Genomic DNA, 24,982 nt, shown 5'->3' on the forward strand with positions numbered 1-24,982 from the left:
TCCTTTCATTCTGTTTCCTTTCATTATACTTCAAACTGATCATAGGCTATTTTTGATCATTAAATATTTTTAACTTCTTCTTTCCCCCTTTGGTAATGCCACATTTAATTTATTAATATTACATGCTGTCTTACTTCATCGTACATGAATTATTTCAACTAATTAAATCAATTTCTCTCTGTTCTCTAACTTTTCAATATCATTAAACACTCATCTAGTTTTATTATCTTCTGTATTTCAGACTTCAGTGAACCAACTGAAGTTCAGTGGAGTTTTGGACAAATAGAATTTCCTCTGGGTCCAATATAGGATAGTCAGGGGAATGCACGCAATTGGATTTGCATCGGTCTGGATAAAACAAAAGGTATATTTGAATTATACTTGAAATGGATAAAGTTAAAAATCACACAACACCAGGTTATAGTCCAACAGGTTTATTTGGAAGCACTAACTTTCGAAATGCAGCTTCTTCATCAGGTGGTTGTAGAGCAGGACCATAAGACAAAATTTATAGCAAAAGGTTACAGTCTCATTCAGCTGAAATATATTAAAGAAACTTTGTATTATAATATTTGATTTATATTATATTAGGTATAATATATTTCAGCCACATGACAGTGTAACTTTTTGCTATAAATTCTGTGTCTGATGGTCCTGCTCCACAACCACCTGATGAAGAAGCAGCGCTACAAAAGCTAGTGCTTCCAAATAAACCTGTTGGACTATAACCTGGTGTTGTGTGATTTTTAACTTTGTCCACACCAGTTCAACACCAGCTCCTCCAAATCATGAAATGGATAGGTTATCTGAAATGTCTCCAGAAGCTTAAAGAGATACCTTACAGCTGAAGTGCTTTCCTGACATCGCTAGAAGACCTCGAGGAAAGAGCAAGTCAACTTGCTTTTTTAAAAGGAGTTATAAAAATGTTACTGGAAAAATTAGGAAAGATCTTGCTAATGCAAGATGTACCCATTGACAATGATGTTTTGTTCATTACTGTAGGTAAGGACAGAGTACAATTACCTTGAATTTAACAAAAACCATAGCTTCTAATGTAAATCTAAAGTTTAACTTTTATGAGGAGTACTTTCCCGACATTGGATGCCATTTGCATTATGTTAAGACTGCAATGAAAGGAAGGCACTGATAATCAAGCCCCATTACTCCACCAATTATAGCACGTAACATTTCAATTCGATCGCCAAAATGGCCAACTGATTCTCTTTTATACTTCTATCCAAAATAAGAGATTTCCAACATGTTAAATGAAATCAAAAATAATTTGTTTATTATGGAACAAAATTTATTCTTAAAATCAAGTCGAAAACACTAGTTAACGTACAAATTATAATCTGAAATTCGAACCATATTCCTTTAATTCTAAAAAGCACTAACTCATGCAACACAAAAGCTGAGTGATATAGCAGTTTTTTTTAGAAAAAAGCAAAGGGCAAAAGGAAAACACATCTGTTGGTTAATAGTCTGAAAATGAAAAATAAAATGTGATAAATTCTCATTGTCCACCAGGTATCTTGTCGACAAAATCAGGTTTCTGACAGCCATAGCCTAATGGAACACCTACAGTTTGAACTGAAATGAAGTTGGATCTGAGTCTTTGGAAAACAGCCACAGTTCAACTTTTCAGGGTTTATAATGTAGACAGAAGCATTGAATGGCTATTGACAGAGGGAGAAAAAGAGACAGACTTGCAGATTTGGGGATTTCTTCCTGATAGAACTAGATCTGTGAAAACAGAGAGGGTTGCTAGGCAACCATTAGCACAGAGACTCCCATGACCTTTTCAAGGCCAAAATTTCCAGCAATTAAGGACCATAATCTAATCTCCTAACTTTCTAAAATGTTTGCTTGTCTTTTCTAGAAAGTCATTTTACTTTCTGTAAACAGCAGGTAAACCACAAAACACATTAAACAGTTGACTTTAAGTCAAGAAACCACATAGCAAAAAAATGTTTCAATGCAGAAAGGACCAAAATAGCTACATATCTTTCAGTATTTCATACAGTCCTTAGATATGAATATGTATTCCTACCAGGAGTGTCCAATCAAAATTTCTTAAATTTTCCATCTTACATTATATTAGCTCTAGGAATGAAGTTAGTACAAAGCAAAGGGTTGAGAAAAGTGCTCACTGTGAGCTGCAAAGGTAAATTGGTATAGATTTTGTGCTGAAAATAACAGTAAAGCCAATAGCCACGATTACGCAATGAATCACAAGTTATTTTCGAAATTACACACGGGGCAGTTAAATGTGAAAATCCAGACGTTGAGTTAGAGTGACCTTGTTTCCCCATAGGCTGCACTGTAATATCTCAATTTTTTAATTCATTCAGGGAACTTAGGTTTCACTGGCTCCGCCAAAATTTAGTAGCTATCTCTAACTGCCTTGGAAAATGGCTAGGGAGTTCACTCTTGAACCTCTGCAATCTTTTTTGTGCAGATACACCCACGATGCTGCTAGGGAGGCAGTTCCAAGATTTTGACCCTTGAACACTGAAGGAATGGTGATATTTTACCAAGTCAGGATGGTGAATGACTTTGACAGGAACTTGCTGGTGGTGGTGCTCCCCTGTATCGACCATCCATATCATTTTAGCTGGTAGTGATTATAGGGTTAGAAGGCTCTGTCTATGGAATTTTTGTGAATTTCTGCAGTGCATCTTGTAGATAGTACACACTGCTTCCTATTGTACATCAATAGAGAAGGGACGAAGTCTTTGTGAATAAGGTGCCAGTCAAGTGGGATGCCCTGCCCCGGTGTCAAGCTTCTTGAGTGTTGCTGTACAGCAATCATCCAGCCAAGTATCTAGTGGATTATTCCATCAGACCCCTGACCTGTATCCTGGAGACAGTCGACAGGCTTTGGGGAGTCAGGAGATGAGTTATTCGCTGCAGGATTTCTAGCCTCTGACCTGTTCCTGTAGCGCATCATTTATGTAGACTAGTACTGTAGACTTGACACTACTTCCTCAGCAAACATGGTCTAAATCTCATGGTTAGGGCAATTAAGTGTCATAGGCATTTTAACAGTTAGATAAGCCAAAGTTACACTAAACAACCTCACCAGCACCTGAAAATGTAACTTTGCAAATGTGGGGAAACATTCTTTCATTACTTAATTAGTATTGGAGATTTGTTTTTTTCATTATCTGCATTTCTCTCTCTCTCGTTATTTCATTCACTATTCACGATTCGAATCTAATTTATACTTCTTGGTTTAGACTCTGTCTTCATAAAATTTTAGAGTCTGACTGATTGAGAAGCTGCAGTTTTGCTATTCTGCTCACAGAAGACACAGATCCCTTGTAAAGAGCACTGCAGTAGGTTAGAGTCTTGAGGAATGCAATTCCTCACTCCACAGCTAGCAAAAGCCAACATAGCAATTAAATAGTGAACATTATGCTTTACTGTTTACCACAAAATCAAGGCCACTGTCTTACTTAAGTTTGTGACTTGATTTTGTCACTTTTAACATTGAGTTTGCGGAGTGTGGGTCAATGCAGTTTGATTTACGTTGACATTTATTAGGCTGCTCAAAGGAAAATGTCAAAAAACAACTAAATATATTAAAGGACATTAAATGTCAATAATGATGTTTTGTTATCATCTGAATTTTAAAGGATACTGACAATGAAACACCAAACCAATAAATGAATTTTTTTTAGAAAATGGATAAAGGTAATCTACCATAGGAAAACAGGATAATTATAATTTCATTCCATTTGGAACTTGGATTAATTCTCAACCTAGAATCATAAGCTAACTTTAACCATGATTGACCCTTTGGGCTCATCATAATGAATACTTTAAAGTTAACATCTTTCGATTAGATCATCCTAATTTGCCCTATTTATAAAAAAATGAAATAAAGGTTTCAAACTAAATTAGGTTACATCAGACATGAGTTTTAAACTCAAAGACTGCTTCTTTTCAGCACTCACAATGTATATATTAGCTAATTTGAACATAATCACTTCACTAGTTTAATGATGCATTATACACATCATGAATGGCTCTCGTTCAATTCTGAGCCCCTGTGCAGGCCTCTACATAATAAAAATATGCAATTTTTTATTATGAATTAATCCTGTAAATACAAATTCCATAGTGATTGTAACAATCACAGGATTGTACCTACAAATTAATTTTATTGGCATCATTGACTCAGTGAGATCACATGTGACAATTTAAAGTTATCAATTTACATGCAGCCTATGTGGGAACTTGCATATTACAGAATGGCTACATAGACGAGAAGGAACATTATTGACAACATAAAAGGAAAATACATATCAAAAACATAAGCAACCCCTTGTTGAACAAGAACTTTCCACCTTTACCTTAAAAGTATTCAAGTTCTCTGCTTCCCACCTTTTCAGAAAGTGACCCTCAGAAAAAAAAAATTCATTGAGTCCTGTTTGAACAGGGTAACTCCTGACAGAAAGCCCCATTTGTAAAGTCTCCTGTATGAGGAAATATCCTCCCCAAATCTACCCTGTCAAGTACTCTCAAAAATGTGTTTTTTTTAATCAATTTGCCTCTTACTCTGCTAAATACCAACCTTTTCTCACTAGACAAACTGCCCATTCAGGTATTAGTCAAGTCAACATTCTCTCAACTACCTCCAACATATTTGCAGCTTCATTTAAACATGACCAATACTATGCACAGAATTCCAGATGCTGTCTCATGAATGCCTTGAAGCATAACCACCCTACTTTTGTATTCAATTCCCCTTGCACAAAAATGATGGCAATCTATTACCCTTCTTAATTACTTTCTGCACCTGCTTCTAATATTTTAGTAATGCATGCACAAGGGCTGCCAGGTCCCATGTATATCAGAACTCTGCGATTTCTCACCATTAGATATTATGCTTTTTAATTCTTCTTGCCAGAATACACAATGTCACATCTTTATCCTTCACTTAACCTATCAACATCCTTTTGCAACTTCTTTGTGTCCTCTTCATAACTTACTTTCCTATCACGTCTTCATTGACAAATTTAGCTACCATATCTACATCCTTTCATTCATGTCAGTTACAACAATTCTAAACAGTTGACATCTCAGCACCAATTCCTATGGCACATCACTCATTACATCTAATTAACCTGAGTAAAGATCAATTTACACTTATTCTCAATCTTCTGCTAGCCAGCCAATTTCTATCCATGCCATTATGCTACAACGATATCATGAGGTTTTATTATTTGTAGTAAACATTGATGTGGCACCTTATTAAATGCCTTCTAGAAATCCAAGTGCAGTAATGAAGTGGTTCACCTTTATTCACAGCACATGTTAACTCCTCAGATTAATTCCAATAGATTGGTTAAACATGATTTCTCTTTCACAAAACAATGGTGACTCTGTCTGATTACCTGGAACTGATCTAAGTGCTAAGCTATACCCTGTTTAAGAACAGCTTTACACATTTTCCCCATAACAGATGGTAAGTCAACTGGTCTCTAGTCTCTTACTTTCTGTCTCTCTCCTTTTTTGAATAATTACGTGTTATCCTCCAATCTACTGGGACTGTACTTTTCACTTTATACACTAACGATCTGGATGAAGGAACTGAGGGCATTCTGGCTAAGTTTACAGGTGATACAGGCAAGTAGTATTAAGGAGGTAGGGATGCTGCAGAAAGATTTACACAGGTTAGGAGAGTGGGCAAAGAAGTAGCAGATGAAATACAATGTGGGAAAGTGTGAGGTCTTGCACTTTGGTACAAAGGATAGAGGCATGGACTTTTTCTAACTGCCGAGAAAATTCAGAAATCTGAAGTGCATAGGGATTTGGGAGTGCTCATCCAAGTTTCTCCTAAGGTAAACTTGCAGTAGTTCGGAAGCCAAATGCAATGTTGTCATGCATCTTGATAAGACTAGAATATAAAATCAGGGTTGTACTTGAGGTTTTATAAGGCTCTGGTCAGATCATATTTAGAATATTGTGAGCAATCTTGGGCCCCATATCTCAAAGGATGCACTTACTGGCCCTGGAGCGGGTCCAGAGAAGGTTCATGAGAATGATCCCAGGAATGAAAATCTTAACATATGAGGAACGTTTGTGGACTCTGGGACTATACTTGGAGTTTAGAAGGATGAGGAGATGATCTGATTGAAACTTTCAGACTACTGAATGGCCTGGACAGAGTGGTCATGAGGAAGATGTTTCCATTGGCTGAAGAGACAAGAACCCGAAGGCACAGACTAAGAATAAAGGGAAGACCCTTTAGAATGGAGAGAAGGAGAAACTTCTTTAGCCAGAGAGTGGTGAATCTGTGGAATTCACAGCTACAGAACGCCGTGGAGGACATCCATTTAATATATTTAAAACAGAGATAGATAAGTTATTGATTGCCAAGGGGATCACAGATTAGGGGGAGAAAGAGGAAAGATGGAGTTGAAAAACCAATCCGCCATGATTGATTGACAATGGGCCAAATGGCCTAATTTCTGCTCCTAAGTCTTATGGTCTGATGGTCTTACCCAGGTCTTGGAAAATTAAAACCAAGTACTTCCCAGTTTCTCTAGTGATTCTGATTTTCTTGGGTTTTTCCATCCTTCCATTTCCTGATTTATCACTCCTTCTGAAATGTTACTTGCATCTCTAAAGTGAATTCTGAAACAAAATACCTATACTATTCAACTGCTTTTCTTTGCTTTCCATTATTAATTTTCCAGTCTCATTTTCTTACTTTGTAAACTTCAAATATTTACAAAAGCTCTTGCTACATGTAGTTATATTTCTGGCTAGATTTCTCTTTTTTTTAAATTGTCCCATGCTGTTTTTATATCCTGTCCAATCTTCTGTTCAACCATTGGTCTTTGCACCTCTCTTTGCATTTTTCTGTGGCTGTAACACCGTATATCGTATTCTGCACTCTGTTTTGCTAGCCTAATGCACTTTGTATGGTACGATCTGCTTGAATCAACATTTTTCACAATATCTCAGTACATGTGCCAACAATAAATCAATCAATAATACACTTTTTTGTCAAATTTGATACTATCTGTAATATTTCTGGTTAACCATGGATAGTGCATTTGTCACTTGAAACATTTCTTTTGTATTGGAATATATCAATTTTGGATACTCTGAAATAGCTCCATAAATGTCTGCTACTCCATCTCTATTTACCTTTCCCTATTTTCAATTCATTTTAGCCAAATCTTCTTTTATTTGCTCATAATTGCCTTTCTTAAATAGCATCAGACCCATTGCTATCTTCTTCAAACTGAATGCAAAATTCAATGATATCATTCAATGATATCACTGTGAGATCATCAATTAATTCTACTTCATTGCAAAATACTAGACCTAATACAGCCAGAACATGCTGTTCTAAGAAACCATCCTGAAAACATTCTATAAATTCATCTTAAGCTACCTTTGCTCACCTGATGTTTCCAGTCGAGATGCAGATTAGAATCTTGCATGATTATCACTGCGCTTTTCAGACAAGCTCTCATTTCTTCTTCCTTTATGCCCAATCCAACTATGTGGTGACTATCAGGGGGTCGGTACATCATTCCCGTAAATGGCTTTATCATTTATCATTTCTTATTTCTATCCAAACTGTTTCCTCACCTTGATTTTCTGAATTTAAGTAATTTCTTTCTAATGTACTAAAACCATCAATAATTAAATGGAGCCACCTGCCGCCTTTTATTTGTTTCCTCTTATTCCTAAATCTCCCGGATTCTAAAGAATCAGGCCTAAATCTATCTCATCCTGAAGGCATGTTTCTGTAGTGGCTACTATATCTTGTTTAGTCATTTGCAGTTTTATAACCTTTTATTGGCCTTGACTGCTCTCTTTGATATACTACATCTTCCTAAATTTGATTCCTTTGTCCCCACTATTCTCTCTATTTCCTTGGTTATGCAGTTGGTAAGGACACTGGTCCCAGCACAGTTCAGGTGGAGACCATCCTATGGATACAGATCCCATTTTCGTCAGTATTGATGCCAATACCTTACGAGCTGAACTGACTTGCCTCCCACATGAGTCTTTAAACCATATATTCACCTTCTTAATCGGATTTGCCCTATGCCAATTTGCACATGGCTCAGATAATAATGCATGGTGTATGAACTATTAATGTTCCATTTTTAAATTTGGTGCCTAATTCTTCATACTGGCTATGCAGTCTCCTGGTATGTACATGGATTATGCCAACTAGATCCTCCTCTTCTTGTTCCAAGCTCATCTTAGCAGATCTCCTGAAACCTGGCACTGTGCAGGCAACACAGCCGACTGGACTCTTGCTCATTGTTACAGAGAACAGTGATAATTCCCCTTACTTTAGTATTCGTTATTAGAGTCATAGAGTCATAGAGATGTACAGCATGGAAACAGACCTTTTGGTCCAATCTGTCCATGCCGACCACATATCCCAACCCAATCTAGTCCCACCTGCCAGCACCCGGCCCATATTCCTCTAAACCCTTCCTATTCATAAACTCATCCAAATGCCTCTTAAATGTTGCAATTATACCAGCCTCCACCACATCCTCTGGCAGCTCATTCCATACACATACCACCCTCAGCGTGAAAAAGTTGCCCCTTAGGTCTCTTTTATATCTTTCCCCTCTCACCCTAAGCCTATGCCCTCTAGCTCTGCACTCCCCGACCCCAGGGAAAAGACTTTGTCTATTTATCCTATCCATGCCCCTCATAATTTTGTAAACCTCTAGAAGGTCACCCCTCAGTCTCCGATGCTCTCGGGAAAACAGCCCCAGCCTGTTCAGCCTCTCCCTATAGCTCAAATCCTCCAACCCTGGCAACACCCTTGTAAATCTTTTCTGAACCCTTTCACATTTCACAACATCTTTCCGATAGGAAGGAGACCAGAATTGCATGCAGTATTCTAACAGTGGCCTAACCAACGTCCTGTACAGCCGCAACATGACCTCCCAACTCCTGTACTCAATACTCTGACCAATAAAGGAAAGCATACCAAATGCCTTCTTCACCTATCTACCTGCGACTCCACTTTCAAGGAACTATGAACCTGCACTCCAACGTCTCTTTGTTCAGTAACACTCCCTTGGACCTTACCATTAAGTGTATAAATCCTGCTAAGATTTGCTTTCCCAAAATGCAGCACTCACACATTTATCTGAATTAAACTCCATCTGCCACTTTTCAGCCCATTGGCCCAGCTGGTCCAGATCCTGTTGCAATCTGAGGTAACCCTCTTCGCTGTCCACTACACCTCCAATTTTGGTGTCATCTGTAAACTTACTAACTGTACCTCTTATGCTCACATCCAAATCATTTATGTAAATGACAAACAGTTGAGGACCCAGCACCAATCCTTGTGGCACTCCACTGGTCACAGGCCTCCAGTCTGAAAAACAACCCTCCACCACCACCCCTGGATTCTACCTTCGAGCCAGTTCTGTATCCAAATGGCTAGTTCTCCCTGTATTTCATGAGATTGAACCTTGCTAATCAGTCTCCCATGGGGAACCTTGCCAAACACCGTACTGAAGTCCATATGGATCACATCTACTGCTCTGCCCTCACCAATCCTCTTTGTTACTTCTTCAAAAAAACTCAATCAAGTTTGTGAGACATGATTTCCCACGCACAAAGCCATGCTGACTATCCCTAATCAGTCCTTGCCTTTCCAAATACATGCACATCCTGTCTCTCAGGATTCCCTTCATAAACTTGCCCACCACTGACATCAGGCTCACTGGTCCGTAGTTCCCTGGCTTGTCCTTACCACCTTCTAAAACCGTGGCACCAAGTTAGCCAACCCCCAGTCTACCAGCACCTCACCTGTGACTATCGCTGATACAAATATCTCAGCAAGAGATCACTTCTCTAGCTTCCCACAGAGTTCTAGGGTACACCTGATCAGGTTGTGGGGATTTATCCACCTTAATGCATTTCAAGACATCCAGCACTTCCTCCTCTGTAATATGGACATTTTGCAAGGTGTCACCATCTATTTCCCGACATTCTATATCTTCCATATCCTTTGCCACAGTAAATACTGAAGCAAAATAGTCATTTAGTATCTCCCCCATTTTCTGCGGCTCCACACAAAGGCCGTCTTGCTGACCTTTGAGAGGCCCTATTCTCTCCCTAGTTATCCTTCTGACCTTAATATATTTCTAAATACTCTTTGGATTCTCCTTAACTCTATTTGCCAAAGCTATCTCATGTCCCCTTTTTGCCCTTCTGATTTTCCTCTTAAGTATACTCCTACTGCTTTTATACTCTAAGGATTCACTCGATCTATCCTGTCTGTACTTGACATATGCTTCGTTCTTTTTCTTAACCAAACCCTCAATTTCTTTAGTCATCTTTACCCTACACCTACCAACCTTTCCTTTCACCCTAATAGGAATATACTTTCTCTGGATTTTCGTTATTTCCTTTCTGAAGGCTTCCCATTTTCCAGCAGTCCCTTTACCTACAAACATCTGCCCCCAATCAACTTTTGAAAGTTCTTACCTAATACCATCAAAATTGGCCTTTCTCCAATTTAGAACTTCAACTTTTAGATTTGGTCTATCCTTTTCCATCACTATTATAAATCTAATAGAATTATGGTTGCTGGCATGCTCAATCACCTGCCCTGCCTTATTTCCCAAGAGTAGGTCAGGTTTTGCACCTTCTCTAGTAGCTACATCCACATACTGAATCAGAATATTTTCTTGTACACTCTTAACAAATTCTTCTCCATCTAAACCCTTAACACTATGGCAGTCCCAGTCTATGTTTGGAAAGTTAAAATCCCCAACCATAACCATATTATTCTTATAGATAGCTGAGATCTCCTTACAAGTTTGTTTCTCAATTTCCCACTGACTGTTCAGGGGTCTATAATACAATTCCAATAAGGTGATCATCCCTTTCTTGTTTCTCAGTTCCACCCAAATAACTTCCCTGGATGTATTTCTGGGAATATCCTCCCTCAGCACAGCTGTAATGCTATCCTTATCAAAAACACCACTACCCCTCCTCTCTTGCCTCCCTTTCTATCCTTCCTGCAGCATTTGTATCCTGGAACATTAAGCTGCCAGTCGGCCATCCCTGAGCCATGTTTCTGTAATTGCTATGATATCCCAGTCCCACGTTTCTAACCATGCCCTGAGTTCCTCTATCTTCCCTGATAGGTTCCTTGCATTGAAATAAATGCAGCTTAATTTATTAGCCCTACCTTGTCCCTGCCTGCCCTGACTGTTTGACTCACTTCTGTTCTCATCTATACCAGTCTCAGATTGATCTCTTTCCTCACTATCTCCCTGGGTCCCACCCATCCACCTTACTAGTTTAAATCCTCCTCAGCAGCTCTAGCAAATATCCCTGCCAGTATATTATTCCCCTTCCAATTTAGGTGCAGTTCGTCCTTCTTGTACAGGTCACTTCTACCCCAAAAGAGATTCCAATGATCCAAAAGTGTGAATCCTTCTCCCAGACACCAGCTCCTCAGCCATGCATTTATCTGTTTAATCCTCCTATTCCTGCCCTCACGAACTCATAGCACCGGGAGTAATCCAGATATTACTACTCTCGAGGACCTCCTTTTTAAATTCCTGCCTAACTCTCTGTAATTTCCCTTCAGAATCTAAACCTTTTCCCTTCCTATGTCATTGGTTCCAAAGTGTACAATGACCTTTTGCTGGCCACTCTCCCCCTTGGGAACATTCTGCATCCTCTCAGACATCTTTGATCCTGGCACCAGAAAAGCAACATACCATTCTGATTTTTCGCTGCTGGCCACAGAAAAGTCTGTCTGTGTCTCGGACTAGAGAATCCCCCAACACAATTGATCTCTTGGAACCCGATGTACCCCTTGTTGCATTAGAGCCAGTCTCAATACCAGAAACTTGGCTGTTTGTGCTACGTTCCCCTGAAGATCCATCACCCCCTACATTTTCCAAGTCAGCATACTTGTTTGAAATGGGTATAGCCACAGAAGTCTCCTGCACTAGCTGCCTACCTCTCTTATCTTTCCTGGAGTTAACCCATCTATGTGACTGTATCTGAGACTTTCTCCCCTTCCTATAACTGCCATCCATCACATACTGTTGTTGTTGCTAATTCCTTATTGCTTCTAACTGTCTCTTCAACCAATCCATTCAATCTGATAAGATTCGCAAGCAACAGCATTTATTGCGGATATAATCCACAGTAACCCTTAAACTCTCTTTAAACTCCCATATCTGACAAGAATCACATAATCACTCTACTAAAGACCATTTTTGCTCCTTCACAATCTACAGACCCAGTAAATAACACCGTCTTATTCCTCGACAAAACACTGCCCCAGGTTAAATTCATAGTTATGGCTTATATTTTAAGTTTAATCAAGAGACATATCTCCAAAAACATATAATCAAGAAATAACCCACTCTACTCACTACTGCAGACTTTCTGTAGGCCACACTTTAGACAATATACTTCTCATTCTGTGCTGTGACCTCTCCCAAACAGGTTCCTTCAAGATCAGTTGCAAATTTCACTGTTTGTTAATTTTCCCAGATGCACTCTGATGTCCAGCAATACATGAATTCAACAGCAAAGGCAGTAACTGCACAAGTTCACTGCTGTGTCAGTTAGCAGTGTGGGTTTCTTTCTCTCTCTCTCCAGCATTGACCTCACCATGTGCTGCCTTTGTTTGTCCCTCTCCCTTTTAAAAGTGCCGTTGTTTTGACTTTTTTTTTCTCCAAAGTTCCAAAACAATGCAAGAACATATAAAACAGTAATTGCTGTTCCTGGAATTCGAGGAAATCACTTCCAACGCCTAAAATGCCTCAAAAAAGAGCAGATGTTACAGCCAGAAATCTTTCCCGTCCTGCATCTTTACCGGGCCATTCATGAAAAAAAAATGGTAGAGAAAGTAAGTACGTGCACAAGGCAGTGCTTGTGTCTTTCTATTGCAACACAGAGTTCAGCAGAAACTGACAAATGCTCTTGTGATTGTAGATGATGTTCAGGACCTTGCTTAATGCTGGGACTGTTTAGTCCTTCTCAGTTTAACCTGCAATTTGCAGAATGCAAAGATTAGCTTGTTTAAATAGCAGACTCATCAAAATTATAGATTTAAACAAACTCTCCAGTAGAGCACAGCATTATAGCAGCATTGCTTCCCTTGTTTAAGGTCAAATCGATTATCCGAACAACCAATTATCCAAAAGAAATACTGCCCGCCTGACTCATTTGGATAATCAAGGTTCCTCTGTAGTAAGTTTGCAAATGATACAAAGATTGGTGGAGTTGTGGACAGTGAGGAGGACTGTCAAAGCATACAGCAGGATATATATCAGTTGGAGTCAAGGGTAGAAAAATGGCAGATGGAGTTTAATCCAAATATAAGGTAATGCGTTTTGGAAGGTCAAACAGAGGTGGAAATTATACAGTGAAAGGCTTGGTGGTGGTGCTGGTGGAGGGGAGTTCGAAAGAGATGAGTGGTAAGTTTTTCACACAGAGTGGTGAATGCCTGCAACGCACTGCCAGAGGTGATGGTTCTGGATGTAGGTTTGCTCACTGAGCTGGAAGGTTCGTTTTCAAATGTTTCATTACCATACTAGGTAACATCTTCAGTCAACCTCTGAATAAAACACTGGTAGTGTAGCCCGCCTTCTATTAATATGTTTGAGATTCCTAGTGTTGATGATGTGGTAACATAATTTCCTATGGTGATGTCATTCCCTGTTCTTTTTCTCAGGGGTCGGTAAATGGTATGCAAGTCAATGTGTTTGTTGATAGAGTTCCGGTTGGAATGCCATGCTTCTAGGAATTCTTGTGCAGATCTCTGTTTGGCTTGTCCTAGGATGGATGTGTTGCCCCTGTCGAAGTTGTGTCCTTCCTCATCCGTATGTAAGGATACTCGTGAGAGTGGGTCATGTAATTTTATGGCAAGTTGATGTTCATGTATCCTGGTGGCTAGTGTTCTGCCTGTTTGTCACAGTTCTTGCAAGATATTTTGCAAATGACATTAGTTTTGCTTGGTTGTCTGTGTAGGGTCTTTCAAGATCATTAGCTGCTGTTTTAGTGCGTTGGTCGGTTTGTGGGCTACCATGATACCAAGGGGTCTGACTAGTCTGGCAGTCATTTCCGAGCAAATTAAAAATCGCCAAAGTCCACTGGGACTCAGGCCACTTTCTGTATTATGGGAACATACTGTGAACAAGGGCAGGCATTGACAAAGTTCAATACTATCTGCTGTGTACCAATGCAGCCTTCAGTTGCCTGAGTGGAAGACTAGTACCTCAACACAGCAGCAAGGTCCTGGTCTACAAGCAATACAAAGAACACTATAGCACAGGACAGTGCAAGCTAGCGCCAACATGTTTTTCCCTTCCATATTCGAACTGTCTGCACTTACGGGATCTGTATCCATCTATTCCCTGACTATTCATGTATTTGTTCAGGTGCTTCTTGAATGCTTCTATTGTGTCTGCCTCCACCACCACCTCTTCACGAGCTTTGAGAAGATTTGTAGCTCAGGTTGAAGTTCACTGAGCTGCAAGGTTCGTTTTCAGACATTTTGTCATCATGCTAGGTAACATCTTCGGTGAGCCTCCGAATGAAGCACTGGTGGTGAAGCCCGCTTTCTATTTATATGTTTGAGTTTCCTAGTGTTGGTGATGTAATTTCCTGTGGTGACATCATTTCCTGTAGTGATGTTATTCCCTGTTCTTTTTCTCAGGGGTTGGTAAATGGGATCCAAGTCAACATGTTTGTTGATACAGTTCCGGTTGGAATGCCATGCTTCTAGGCTCTGGGGAGATGTAATCAGTAGCAAAGGAGTAGGGAGGTCACAGGTCATAGAACCCCGACAGTGTGGAAGCAGGAGAAAGTGAGGACTGCACATGCTGGAGAGACAGAATCGAAAAGTGTGGTGCTGGAAAAGCAGAGCAGGTTAGCAGCATCTGAGGAGCAGGAGAGTTGACGTTTCGGGCATAAGCACATTCCAGATGAAGGAAAGGAGGCTGAGAGATAAATAGGGGAGTGAGGGCAGGGGTGGGGCTGGGGGGGAAGGTAGCTGGGGAGGCAATAGATGGATGCAGGTGGGAGACAATTGAGATAGGTTGGTGGGGAGGGTGGAGTGGATAGGTGGGAAGGAAGATGGACAGGTCAAGATGGAGCTTGCAGGTGCAGATAAAAATCGGTTTGTAGTAGGCATAAGCATATATCAAAAATAAAAGTTAGCCTAGACATTGTAGTTAGAATATGGAGAACCTCTTACAAGTATACATGACAAACAGACATTGGCTGAAACCTTGTGGTTAGAGTATGGGGAACCTCATACAACCTCTTGTATGTGACAAACAGACTGTCGCCTAGACCTCATGGTTAGGGTACAGGGAACATTTGTGGTTTCAGAGAGGATAAAGTAAAAAAAGTATAAAAGCATGGAGAAGACTGTTGCTGTGGATATCTTGTAACCATCTGATTGACATTGACAAGAGATAAAGTCGGATATTTGAAAAGATTGTGGATTCATTTCCCTTTTTTTAAAAAAGTAATCCAAAAAACCTGTACCCAACAACGGAACAAATCTAAACAACCTACCCTAAAGGAATGTGGCTGCCTACAGGAAAAAAAATGTCCAGGTAACTTTCCCTTCCCTGATACATTGCAGTGTACTCAGCACAGATTCCAGCTCATCAACTGCAAGTCAGAGTGCCTGAAGTTGCAAATATCTGCTGCAGATCTGATCGCTGCCAATCAGACTGGTATCAACCAGTTCTCATGCAGCAGCTGCAATACATCAACTGTCTTGCCATCCTTACTATGTTTTAACCAACTAGATTTTAACTGATTTTAATTTCTCAACTGCTAATTTGCACAAATACTGTAGTTTACAGAGCAAAATGTTTACCGACTGATCATTTACATCAAATCCACACTTAAAGTTGTAATTATATTCCTGAAAATCAGGACTTTAAGTAAAACATTTTAAGTAAATCATGAGGTGAAGCCCATATATCTGGTCCTGTGACCCATTCACTAAATTCCCTAGAACATCTCTGTAAGATTCAGATACATTGTGGCTTCCAAGTCTTACAGTTAGACAGTTAAAAATCTTTTGGCGACCTTTCAAACATTAGTACTGCATTAAATTTTCACAAAGCCTTTTATCAAGCCAATGCTTTTCTCGGTCAGCATTACTCGCCCTCTGAAGAAAACATTTAATCTTGTATAACAGATGACTACCTAAACCTTTCAATCACTTTTAGATGGGTTTTCAGCATTCCCTGAATTTCCTCACATGCATTTCATTAAGATTTCTATTCACTTAACATATGCGATACTGCAGATTTACAACTCCAACAACCACGTACACAAACGATGTGAAAATGAGAATGATATTAAAAATTCAAGTAGACAGGTAAAAGTGAAAACCATTAAGCCAGGCAACTTGACACAAGGGGTTAATGTACTTTGTTTCCCATTAAGACAGTTCAGTTTTCTTTAAATGTGGCTAGGGGTCTGCTCTGAACTTGTACACACCATCACCCTCCAACTCCTTAAACCCTGGCCACTGTATAACAGCCCCATTTTTGGCTTGCTCTTTAAATTCTCAACATTGTCTAACTACTTTCTCTCAGACTCATTCTTCAAACTCATACTCCCTTTGAGGTTTTTAAACTTCTGCTGCTGATGCACTGTGAAAGTCAATGCACAAATTTATAAACCATCAAGCATTGAGTTCACAGATACAATTTTATTGTATAAAAATGAATGATTCCATTATTAAAGTTACAGTACCATCTGAATAACTACACCAAAGCTTGACTGTATCCTGCCTATCGTACAGACGTTGAATATTAAACTATAGGTAAGACAAAAACAAGTACCGAGACAGTTTTCCATTATTTTCAACAGATCTAACTTCACACTGTTTGTACAATAAGACTGGGGAAGGAGAAGAAAGTGCACCACTTAATCTAGCTGTGGAACAGTTATAAAACGCAACCAGTAACACAATGGAACTAATATTGTTTGATGGGTTAAGAATCACAGTTTGCAAAAATTTAGTGATAATACCGATTATGTTTCATTTTAGAGTCATCGTAGCACTACAGTAGGGTTCTTGATTACTAATAATAAAAACAATTTCCAAGTGCAATTACATTTAACTTGCTAAATTCTTGTAAAAAAACATTAAGGATGTTACACAAGAGGGCAACTAATACTATAATAAAAGCTGTGATGTGTGTCTGAAAATATAAAATGGATGACAACGCTCTATCAGAAGGTAGTTCATTTTGTTGCAAGGACAGCATGGATACTGTTTCCACTTCTTGAAAAAGGAGGAAAAGAGGCAAGATGTGAGTAAGGATTTTCTAAATATTTGAAGACCCCCACCCATATCCTGGTCACTGAGTACTGCTATCTGTACACATAAGAATGGCTTTATCCAAATAGGCTGAAGTTTATTTGAATGACTCTCAAAGAATCTGGTAGACATAGGTAACAATCTAGAATATATTAACTGTGATATTTAAAATTATCATGGCTGCTAGTTTCCGTGTAGAAGGATTATTGACGGCATCTGCATTACACTTGAACAGGATAAATCAGATTTCCAGGCACTACTGCATCAAAGTAATGATAGATGCCCTATTTCAGGATAGAAAAATGTGCACAACATTTTGCATGAAAAACAGAAGGGAAGACAGATGCAATATTACCACAGTGTGATTTCTCTAGGTTAAAGAAAATCAGAGTGCACAGACATAGCCTTTTGAGAACCTGCACATAATGCCTTACCTACATGAACAGGAAGGGCTACAGTTCACTAGAGATGCAAATGACCTATGTCTGCCACATGTGAGTTACACACATGGAAGATATATTGCTTGCCCTTGTTAGATATTCATTCTTCAATCACAGGAGTAAAATGTGATTTGACTAACTCTGGAGAAAACCATGAACAGAATCTTATCATCACTAAATGAGATGGGGTCTGACATGAAATATGGAAGAATTATGTCAGAAGCCCAGCAACTCCTTTCTTGATGTTGGGAGCAACTAGATGTATATTTTGACTAAGTTCTGGACATCAAGACTTGGTTCTCACTGGGGAATGGCGATTAGGGGGATTTTTGCTTGTTATCTGCCTTGATAACTTCACATCTCAGCTCATTAATACGTAGTTTCCTATCTTAACACCCATTGAGGAAACTAGACGCCAAGAATTCTCAACACAAAAGTCTGAGCAGACACCTGATGATTTCAACTTGCTGCCTGTTCCACCGGAGTTGCAAAGTGTCATGCAGGAAAAGCGCAGCACCTGAGGAGCAGGAGAGTCGACGATTCGGGCATAAGCCCTTCATCGGGAACGTACTACCTGTTCCACCAGATCACTATGTTGGACATCAAGCAACAAAGTCTCAGGACTTGCACTACGGTACCGGCCACATTCACTTCACATCCATAGATACTGACACTCAACATCTGTTGGCCTCTCAGATCTTGCATGGCATCTCTCTCGTTGACTTTTAGAAAGCTTCTGCAATTTAAATCTGGACACACCAGCAAACAGCATTCATTGAAAAGCTGCTGTAAGAACGCTTCATGCACAGAGAGAGGCGCCCAGGTCATGGACTGGACCAGGGCTGTTTGCTTGCTCGCTTATTGTTCGCTTACCTCAAGCCCACCTAGATTGGACAGAAGTGAGGGGTGGGGTAGCTAGTTAGTGAGGCATGTTTAAGATAATAGCATGCTAAGCCTCAGGGAGACAAAGCCTCCACGAAACTTGACAATATTGACACTCAGGCAAAAAAAGCACAAGATTTAGCCCATGTATTTGAGTATAAATATATCACAGTGTTGTAGCTTGGTGGTATATTTAGCTTCCAACACAGTCCAATACTGTTAAGTGCCATATCAGTATGCCAGTTACAGCCTAGCACAAAGCTAAAGTGAAACATTCCAGGTATCAACACCACAAGCTTGGAGGTAGGTGGATGTTCAGGTAGGTTGTTGGCAAAATGAAAATCCTTATCAACTAAAAAAAAAAAACTTATAACAGAACCTTTTTTCTGTCCAGTAAAAATCACTTTCTTCCTGTTAATTATTCTTTTTTAAAAATTACAATGCCAAAAATTACATGCAATTATGCAAACTATTGCAAAAATAATTCTGCTCCTTTAATGCCACAAATTTTATGTGGGCATTATCTATTGCCAGCTAATTTAGATTATACACTGGGACAGCAGAGTTGTCTTATGATAAAATAATAATCCCAACAAAGTTCCTTTCATATCGTCAGAAGTCGTGGGATAAAAGTGCTGCACCTCCTGCAGTATCTTGTCTGATAATTTAAATCAAAAATAGTTGAGAAAATAAACATCATTATACAACTTGGCTAAGATATGCCTCGATAACCTTACTTTAGCAGCTGGCAAAGAGTCACACAGCTTTAATAAGAATTTGTCCACCAAAATCTTAATGTAAAACCTTAAATGTAACAGTCTACTTCTGCAGAATTTTTATGGACAACTCAAACATATTTCAAAATGTGAATATAATTCCATCTTGCATTTTGCATTTACAATCTTTTAATAAAATCAGTTATGCTATTAAATCAGGAAAATAACTACTGGCCTTTGTTACCAAAATGAGAACCAATGTACAGAGAAGACCATAAGATATAGGAGCAGAACTCGGCCAGTCAGCCCATTGAGACAGTTTTCCCATTGAATTAGATCATGGCTGATCTGATAATCCACAAATCCACTTCCCTGACATTTTCCCATAAACTTTGATTCCCTTACTGATTAAAAATTTGTCCATCCTGGCCTTGAATATACTTAATTATCCGACCTTAACACCCCTTTACAATAAAACAAATTCCACAGATTCACTACCTTCACCCTCTAAGAGAAGAAATCCCTTCCAATTATGTAAGCAATTAGTTCTATATTCTCACAAATGGGGAAACAACCATTCTGCATCTACCCTGTCAAGTTCCCCTAAGAATCTTGCAAGTTTCAATAAAAAGAACACCTCTCATTCTTCAAAACCCTAACAGGTAGAGGCTGATCCGACTCAACTTCGACTCAAAAGACAGTCCCTCCATACCTAGGATCAAACTTGCGTACCTTCTATCAACTGCATCCAATAACAGTACCAGAAGGGGCCTAAATCTGTTCACAGTATTCCGTTATGGTCTGACTCGTGTCTCAGAATTTTCACAAGACCTCCATATTTTTACATCCCCTTCCCTTTGAAATAAAGGTCAACATTGCATTTGTCTTCCCTATTACCTGCTGAATTTGTTTGCTAGCTTTTATGATTATTGCACAAGGCCAGAAAATCCCTGTGCTTTAGCTCTCTGCAGTCTTTCTCCATAAATAATATTCAGCTCCTCTACTCTTGCTGCCAAAGTACATAAACTCACATTAGTTTTTGTCTACTCATCTAACCTGTTTATATCATAAGACCATAAGACCATAAGACATAGGAGTGGAAGTAAGGCCATTCGGCCCATCGAGTCCACTCCGCCATTCAATCATGGCTGATGCGCATTTCAGCTCCACTTACCAGCGTTCTCCCCGTAGCCCTTAATTCCTCTAGACAACAAGAATCTATCAATCTCGGCCTTGAAGACATTTAGCGTCCCGGCTTCCACTGCACTCCGTGGCAATGAATTCCACAGGCCCACCACTCTCTGGCTGAAGAAATATCTCCGCATTTCTGTTCTGAAATGACCTCCTCTAATTCTAAGGCTGTGTCCACGGGTCCTAGTCTCCTCGTCTAACGGAAACAATTTCCTAGCATCCACCTTTTCCAAGCCATGTATTATTTTGTGCGTCTCTATTAAGTCTCCCCTTAATCTTCTAAACTCCAACGAATACAATCCCAGTATCCTCAGCCGTTCCTCATATGTTAGACCTGTCATTCCAGGGATCATCCGTGTGAATCTCCGCTGGACACGTTCCAGTGCCAGTATGTCCTTCCTGAGGTGTGGGGACCAAAACTGGACACAGTACTCCAAATGGGGCCTAACCAGAGCTTTATAAAGTCTTAGTAGTACATCTCTGCTTTTATATTCCAACCCTCTTGAGATAAGAGACAACATTGCATTCGCTTTCTTAATCACGGCCAGAAGACTCTGCAGACTCTGTGTCAACCCCATCCCACTAATTTTTGATGGACACATTCCATACTTACATGAAAACTAATAGCCTGACAGGGCATCATCACCACTTAATTTGGTAAAGAATAATGGTTCCCTCATTTCCTTTTCTCTTTGTAGTGAGGGAAAAATTGGATGAAATTTTACTGAATTGCTATCTCTCTTCAAATCTGACATGGTGTATAATTTTTCTTTCATCCTTCCCAGCAAAAAATCAGCAATGATCATTTTAGATAAACTATACACAATAGGAAAAATATCCGATAAAACTTTCATATCTTTTTCCTAGCATTGCTCCATTTACTGTGACAAAATTATTTCTTTTCTATACACGTGGCAAACAGCATGGCAAATTGTCAAAGATTGGCTCAGGAATGAGCGATATTGCAGCAATCATTAATTTGTCTTTTCTAGCGCATCACACAAACCTTCATCGCAAAGGTATCATCTGCATTTTATGGCAGTTTATGATGCATCAGAAACTAAATGAATCTACCACAGAACCTCTGAAAAAGAGCAAATGATGATGATTTATTGACAACATTAGTTACTCATAGTTCTAGCCTGTGGCATTGAAGATCACACAGCTGAAGAGCCTTTTGATGTGTATGAAAGGTTATTGGGGTGGGGTTTTTGAAGAACTGACAATGAACCACAATCTAAACAACGCACAGATATGTTACTTGATACTTGCATTCCTTCTAAATCAGAGTCGCTCTACCAGTTATTTAAAAGTTCTTATTCAAAAGTGCAAAATTCAGTACAATTCACTTCGGCAAATTGGAGGAGATGGAACTTTAAAAACTGACAAAACAATCAAATTATTAATTTTGTGTTCAAAATTTCCATTTTCATGAAGTCTTTCATTCATCTAACCTTATACAGACCCAAAACCTACAGATCAGCAAAATCCCAGTTTCTACTGTGTTAGCTGATCTCAACAATTGACAAAAGAAAGGTATACAGACGTATATACGTCTTAGATTAGATTAGATTGGATTATATTACTTACAGTGTGGAAACAGGCCTTTCGGCCCAACAAACCCACACCGACCCGCCAAAGCGCACCCACCCAGACCCGTTCCTCTACATTTACCCTTGCACCTAACACTACAGGCAATTTAGCATGGCCAATTCACCTTATCTGCACATTTTTGGACTGTGGGAGGAAACCAGAGCACCCGGAGGAAACCCACGCAGACACGGGGAGAATGTGCAAACTCCACACAGTCAATCGCCTGAGGCGGGAATTGAACCCAGGTCTCTGGTGCTGTGAGGCAGCAGTGCTAACCACCGTGCCGCCCACAAGAATAACATACATAAGAATAACTTACTTCAGTCAAAAAAGTTAAGAAGTGGGTTAAAAGTAAAAACTATAAATCATTATCTGGTTGGTGAAATATTTGATTGAAATTACTTACCCTTTTTTGCTCTTTGATGTATTTAATTGTGTCCTCCCTTGCTTTTTGAATTGCCTCTGTTACAGCTTTCTCAGCTCTTTTTCTTTCTTGGTTTACAGCTTCTCTTATGGCCTCCTGTTGAGAGGTTAAAATGGTGGATAATCAATCCTTGCATCCATGAAGTCTGGAGAATTATGATCTGTTCACGGAACTCTGTTAATAGTCATAATTGAAAAAAATAGGTGGAGACAAGAAGTGCATTTATAGAGCATTCCCTTTGCAAAATACCCCAAAATATGTCATAGAAGTAACTGTAATAGAAGCATAGAAAATCGGAGCAGGAATAGGCCATTTGGACCTTTGAGCTGTTGAACCATTCATTATGGTCATGGCCAATCATCCAACTCTACAGCCTATTCCCACTCATCCCTCCATGATCCTTTGATCCCTTTAACTCCAAGTGCTATGTCTAACTCTGTTTGAACTCATACAATGTTTTGGCTCCTATTGCTTTCTGTGTAGCGAACTGCACAGGATCACTACTCTCTCAGCGAAGAAACTTCTCTTCATCTCAATCTTAAACAGTCCACCTCATATCCTGAGACTGTAACCCCTGGTCTGGACTCTCTTCTCATCAGCAAAATCCTCATCCATCTACACTGACTAATCCTGTTAGAATTGTATAGGTTTCTATGAGATTCTCCCTCATTCGTCTGAATGGCAGTAACTAAAAACTTAATCAATTCAAGCTCTCCTCATACATCAGTCCTGCTGTTCCAAGAATCAGTCTGGTAAATCTTTGCTGACTACCCTAAAGCAAGTACATGCTTCCTCAGATTAGAAGACCAAAATTGTACATAATTTTCTAGGCACAAGTCTCAGCAACGCCCTGCATAATTGCGGCAATACATCCTGCTCCTGTATTCAAATAGTCTTGCTATGAAGGCCAAGAGATCATTTGCCTTCTTGACTACCTGCTGCACGTGCATGCTTACCTTAAGTAACTGATGTATAAAGACACCAGGTCTCATTGCATATTCTGCTCTCTCAATTTATACCCAGACAATAATGTGTCTTCTTGTTACCAAACCTTACATTTATCCATATTATACTTCATCTGCCATGCATTTGCCCACTCACTCAGCTGTTCAAATCACACTAAAGCATCTCTGTATCCTTTTCACAGTTCACCCTCCCATCCAGTTTTGCTTCATCTGCAGATGTGCAAATATTACATTTACCGGTAGTTCCTTCATTCAAATAATTAATAGGTGAGTGGGGGAGGAGATGAAGGTGATAGGTCAGGGAGGAGAGGGTGGAGTGGATAGGTGGAAAAGGAGCTAGGCAGGTTGGACAAGTTCGGACAGGTCAAGGGGACAGTGTGGAGCTGGAAGTTTGTACCCCACTCACCTATTGCACTCTATGCTACTTTCTCCCCACCCCCACCCTCCTCTAGCTTATCTCTCCATGCTTCAGGCTCTCTGCCTTTATTCCTGATGAAGGGCTTTTGCCCGAAACGTCGATTTTGCTGCTCGTCGGATGCTGCCTGAATTGCTGTGCTCTTCCAGCACCACTGATCCAGAATCTGGTTTCCATCATCTGCAGTCATTGTTTTTACCTTGGTTGTATCTGTGACTGACTGTTATACCATTACATTCTATATTTTATTTCGGTTTATGAACCTGAGATATTATAGTACTTTATTTCTCCCAGAAGGAATAGGTCATATAATTCCATGAAGAAATATTTTCCATGTCACAGAATTAAAATCAACCTAAGCAGTCAAAGAATAATGCTTATTTCAGATGTTCCACAGAACTAATGAATAAATCCAGATTCAAATGATTCTAATTTGTGTAATTACATTTACCTGGTTTTTTTCCCTTTCTATTTGGAATGCTGCTTGGATAGCCTGTTCAAATTTTTCTTGGTCCTTACAACGCTCAATTTCCCATAGTTCTCTTTTTTCCAGTTGGATTTTTTCCATCCTTTCCCTCTCTTCTTGCACAGCTTTCAAAACAGCCTCCATAATGATTTCCTTTTCTGCCTGTGTAACAAAGCATTGTTCAAAAGGAGTTTTAAGAAAAAAAAAATCAAAAGGCATTTAAACCAAATATAATACCACATAAAAATCCATTGCCATATACTAAATAAAAGATCAGAGGAACTAACAAATGTTGTATGCTGAAAAATGAAATGCTTCTGCCAACTTCAACAGGAATTGGATTACAAAGCTGGAAGCAGATGCTTCAGAAATATTGTTGTCCCTGTTATTATAGCATCACTTGCCAATAATGCAAATTTTTCTTGTTACAATATTGTTACAGTGGTGATGTTAGGAAAATGGCTGCCATTGGCAACCACAGAGACCATCTACAATTTCAAGGAAAGAATCAATCTTCAAAAGCCTACATAAAACAGATGACAAGAATACTAC

At 39.4% G+C, this 24,982-nt stretch overlaps 1 protein-coding gene across 2 annotated transcripts in view; it reads right to left on the reverse strand.

The window, feature by feature from the left end:
* LOC122559657 (coiled-coil domain-containing protein 91-like) overlaps positions 1-24,982 on the reverse strand; it is a 195,088-nt gene that overhangs the window by 36,314 nt on the left and 133,792 nt on the right. For both annotated transcript variants that reach the window (XM_087997234.1, XM_043709495.2), the window contains 2 exons: positions 24,416-24,592; positions 22,567-22,680 (listed from right to left, as the gene is read on the reverse strand). In XM_087997234.1, the coding sequence (XP_087853360.1) occupies positions 22,567-22,680; positions 24,416-24,592 (291 nt within the window). The remainder of the gene's footprint in view (positions 1-22,566; positions 22,681-24,415; positions 24,593-24,982) is intronic.

This window comes from Chiloscyllium plagiosum, unplaced genomic scaffold (genome assembly GCF_037043375.1).
Source record: "Chiloscyllium plagiosum isolate Xiang-an unplaced genomic scaffold, Cpla_swu_hap1 HiC_scaffold_19, whole genome shotgun sequence".
NCBI lineage: Eukaryota > Metazoa > Chordata > Chondrichthyes > Orectolobiformes > Hemiscylliidae > Chiloscyllium > Chiloscyllium plagiosum.